This window comes from Coffea eugenioides, chromosome 2 (genome assembly GCF_003713205.1).
Source record: "Coffea eugenioides isolate CCC68of chromosome 2, Ceug_1.0, whole genome shotgun sequence".
In the NCBI taxonomy this organism is placed as follows: Eukaryota; Viridiplantae; Streptophyta; class Magnoliopsida; order Gentianales; family Rubiaceae; genus Coffea; species Coffea eugenioides.
In genome coordinates, this window is record NC_040036.1 from 31,552,501 (window position 1) to 31,556,164 (window position 3,664).

Here is a 3,664-nt window from a genome sequence, read left to right on the forward strand (position 1 = left end):
GTGACTAATTTACGCAATAATTGAATGACATTTTATGTTATTTTTAGTCACTTTGGTTATATTATTAGAAGAAAATGAATAATTTTGGCTATAATTGAGGAAAAATGTCTTAAGTGATTTAATGAGGTTTTTATCACTTTTTACTTGCATTTTGTGCATTTTTGACAGCTTTGACACATTTTAGTATTTCGGCTATAATTTGAGCTACAGTAATCGGATTGAGATGATTCTTGAATCAATTTGAATATAAGAAATAGATCTACAACTTTGTTGAAGACATCAAAATCCAGTTTGAAGGTTTTCTAGGTCAAAAAGCCGAATTACAGTAGCCAATTTCTATTGGTCAAAGCTGAAACAGGGCAGTGAGCAGTCAAGGGTATTTTAGTCATTTATCAGCCTACACAAATCCAAATGAGCTGATTCATCATGCATTGGAAAGCTAACTCAAAGAGTTACAAGTTTTATGTTTTGGTCAAGAGTTAAATCAGCTTCTATCATCAAGAAAAGTTTAGTTAAAGTTGAGGCAAAATTGGAGCGGAGCTGGAAATTGAATAGAAATTGCACAAAAAGGTCACTGTATCAATTCGGCAGGAACTTGGATGGATTTATGGCCAGATTTCTGGCCCGATTGTGGTTAGAAAAGTTTGTTCTTTACGCGGACAACTTGATTTCACCTCTAATAAGTCACATGTAATGCTAGACATGTGACAAACATTTTGCAGCTGTAAAAGGGAGGTGTAAACCTCATTCCTTGACTACCTTTTACCTTTATATAGCAAAAAACTTGCAAGATTCAAGAAGATCATACGGGAGAAAGCTTGAAGTCTGCAGAAATGTAGCTCTTCCATTTTCTGAGTGTTAGATTAGTTTAGTATAGAGTAGTAGTTCATCCATCTTGTTTATTAGCTAGAGGAAGAGGAGGTTGGAGGATGAAGAAGGCAAGGAGATGAACTCATGTGACAAGGGTTACATTTCTTTCCAATTCTTTATCTTTTGTACTTAATTCCAAGTTTGGTTAATATACAAGTCTGGATTTTATGTTATTTATGTGTCTCTAAAGTTTATGCCTTGGGTTTGGTTGAACTTCCTATGATTGTTAATGTTTATTATTTGGCTATTTGATTGCTATGATTTGAGCAAGTTATTTAGCACTTTAGCTCTTTAAAATCATGATTAATCTGGTACCATTGATTGTGATTATCTAAGGTGTTGTTTCTGCAATGAAAATTGAGATTTAACACTGGTTCAAGAAGTGTTAAACACAGGGAGTACACTCACGAGAGTAGAGGTGCACCTATGTGATTTTAGTGATTCATTTCATATAATTTCACAGAAAAAATGAACTTGTAGCTAATTTCATAACCATGAGAATAGGTTTGGATTAGTTATGAGTATAATTAACTCACTACGAAAGTAGGATTCATATGCATAAGGAAATTACACCATAGCTAGCCAAGATAGTAGTTCCCAATGATCCAAAAATAGCACTTGCATGAGTAGTTAGGGATACCATAACCTAAGGAGCTTTCATTTGTTATTTTGCATAGGTTCAGTAGGATTCATTTCTTATAATTCATTGATAGTCTAAATAATAGAGAAGTTTTAGTAATGCTGGTAATTGTTCAATCTTCCTCGTGGGATCGATCCGATATATACCCTAAACTACTAATTTGACCTGTATACTTACAGTCAAACGGGTGTAAATCGGATTTTAACTTGTACGTATATCAAAACCCCGTCAGAAGTCGAAATCGGAACTGGCCATTTCGAATTCGAAATCGGTCGGGAAAATCCATGTCAAATTTTTGAAAAATTCCGATTTCAAACTTCCGATTTACCGATTTCGAATTCGATGCACACCCCTACACGCCGGAGTAAAATTAAGGAGAATCAGGAAAGCATGGCTTTACTTATAGAGAACAAAATTAGAACTTGAGTATTAATTGTTTAATTACACAAAAGCCTGTGACTAGAGTTAATTATTAGTTTGGAAGAAGATAATAATGGGTGAGTATGTATTCTCAATTACCTCACCAATCTCAGGATGTATTGAATAAAAAGAATATTGCATATACTAGCTATTGAGTTGACAATATTGCCTAACAGCAACCTTGAAACCCACTTGATTGTGTGTTAATTTTTCTTTCTGACCTAGTGATCAACAATGAACTAAGGAATCCTACTAATCCGGGTTCGAATCTCTCTTGGGACATTTGCCCGTCGCATAGGGTTTGCCTAGTGCATCTTATCCCTCCGTGTGGTTGACGGGCTATTGCGCGGGACGGGGTTTACCTAGTGTACACTCTCGAATAGTGACTGTGGGTTCCTTGTCTACAAAAAAAAAAAATGAACTTAAGGAAATAGAAAAACTTGTTAAGTCGTTTTCTCATTATTTTCTGTTATGATTGCAATGGAGGAAGAATGATGGACCTTGTAATAAATAAAACCAAAATTCGATTTTACTACACAAAAGTTTTAGGGAAACTTCCTCAAAACAATTTTATAAAAAAAAATGAAAACTACCCTTCAACCCAAAAAGAAAAAAAGACCCTTCATGCATAATTAGTAACTCTCAAGATTTTGGAGATTTCCCCATATTGGCGAAAAAGGAAAAAGAAAAATAGAAAGTAGTAGTAGCTTTGCTCTTGTTAAAGGGGGATTTTCATTACATTTTTTTTTTCACGCAATACAGGATTGTAAGTCCAATGTCTATATCCAATGGCTTGTCATAACAATGCTCAATTTCGAGCATCCCCAATGCTTGTATATCTTGATTACTTCATACAATTTGTCACCTTCAATGAGCTTTTATTTTTATTTTTTATTTTTAATGAGTATCAAAACATACACGGGTGGCTTTGGCATCAGGAGGAAAGCATTATACAGACATAGTGAGGGAAGCTCAGCTGAACGCTGATCTTCCTATTGTAATATGTGTGGACGCCAAGGGATTGCCATTGGAACCTGATAATTTGCACCTCACCACCCCTGCCCAAGGCAGCCTGGGAGGCATGCTTTCTGATGCTTTTCTTTCCAACTTGGTAGGCGGACTCACTAGCTGAGCTAAAGAATCATTTTCATGAAATAGACACATGAACAAATGGATAAATAAACTTAAGTAGAAGTTCTTAAAATTAACTTCGGTAGAACAGTTCCAATTGTTTATATTGAATTTGTCTTGTTTGAGTTTTTCGTTGATGTACCCTTTTAAGATGTAAAAATGCTGCACATTTCAATCCCCCAAATTCTTATACGACAAATAGTCCTTGGAAGAACTGTTGCTTCATCTCCTTGTTTCACTATTCAAAGCAATGTCAAATCGTACCATAATGTTCTAATTAGATTAGGGTATATCATTAGTTGATTGTTTGTATCGATATCCAGACATCATGCCCTAACACACCTTTATTACATTCCTACCCACTCCTCCATTTCTCAATATCTCCTTCGCCCCTGAAACTAATTGTTTACAATTAATTTAGTGCATGTAGTAGGCAAAGAAGGACACGAGGGAGGCACCGACAACGGTTCCAACGGCGGGCAATGCAGCATAGGCACTGTTGGCTGCTTCTGGTGCAGGTGCGGGTGCCTGGCTCTCAGCCAAGACTGCGCTCACGGAGGCAGCGGCCACAAGGACTGCACAAGCGATCTTCTTCATCTCCAT

The 3,664-nt window shown here is 36.2% G+C and overlaps 1 protein-coding gene across 1 annotated transcript; it reads right to left on the reverse strand.

The window, feature by feature from the left end:
• Nucleotides 1–3,478: 3,478 nt before the first annotated feature.
• On the reverse strand, nucleotides 3,479–3,664 carry LOC113760970 (arabinogalactan protein 23-like). The gene has a single exon (XM_027303744.1). It carries the CDS (start codon nucleotides 3,662–3,664, stop codon nucleotides 3,479–3,481), a length of 186 nt encoding a protein of 61 aa, XP_027159545.1.

What these genes read in the sequence shown, in the direction of transcription:
- LOC113760970 (XM_027303744.1), bottom strand. Translation starts at nt 3,664, where the DNA reads ATGGAGATGAAGAAGATCGCTTGTGCAGTCCTTGTGGCCGCTGCCTCC.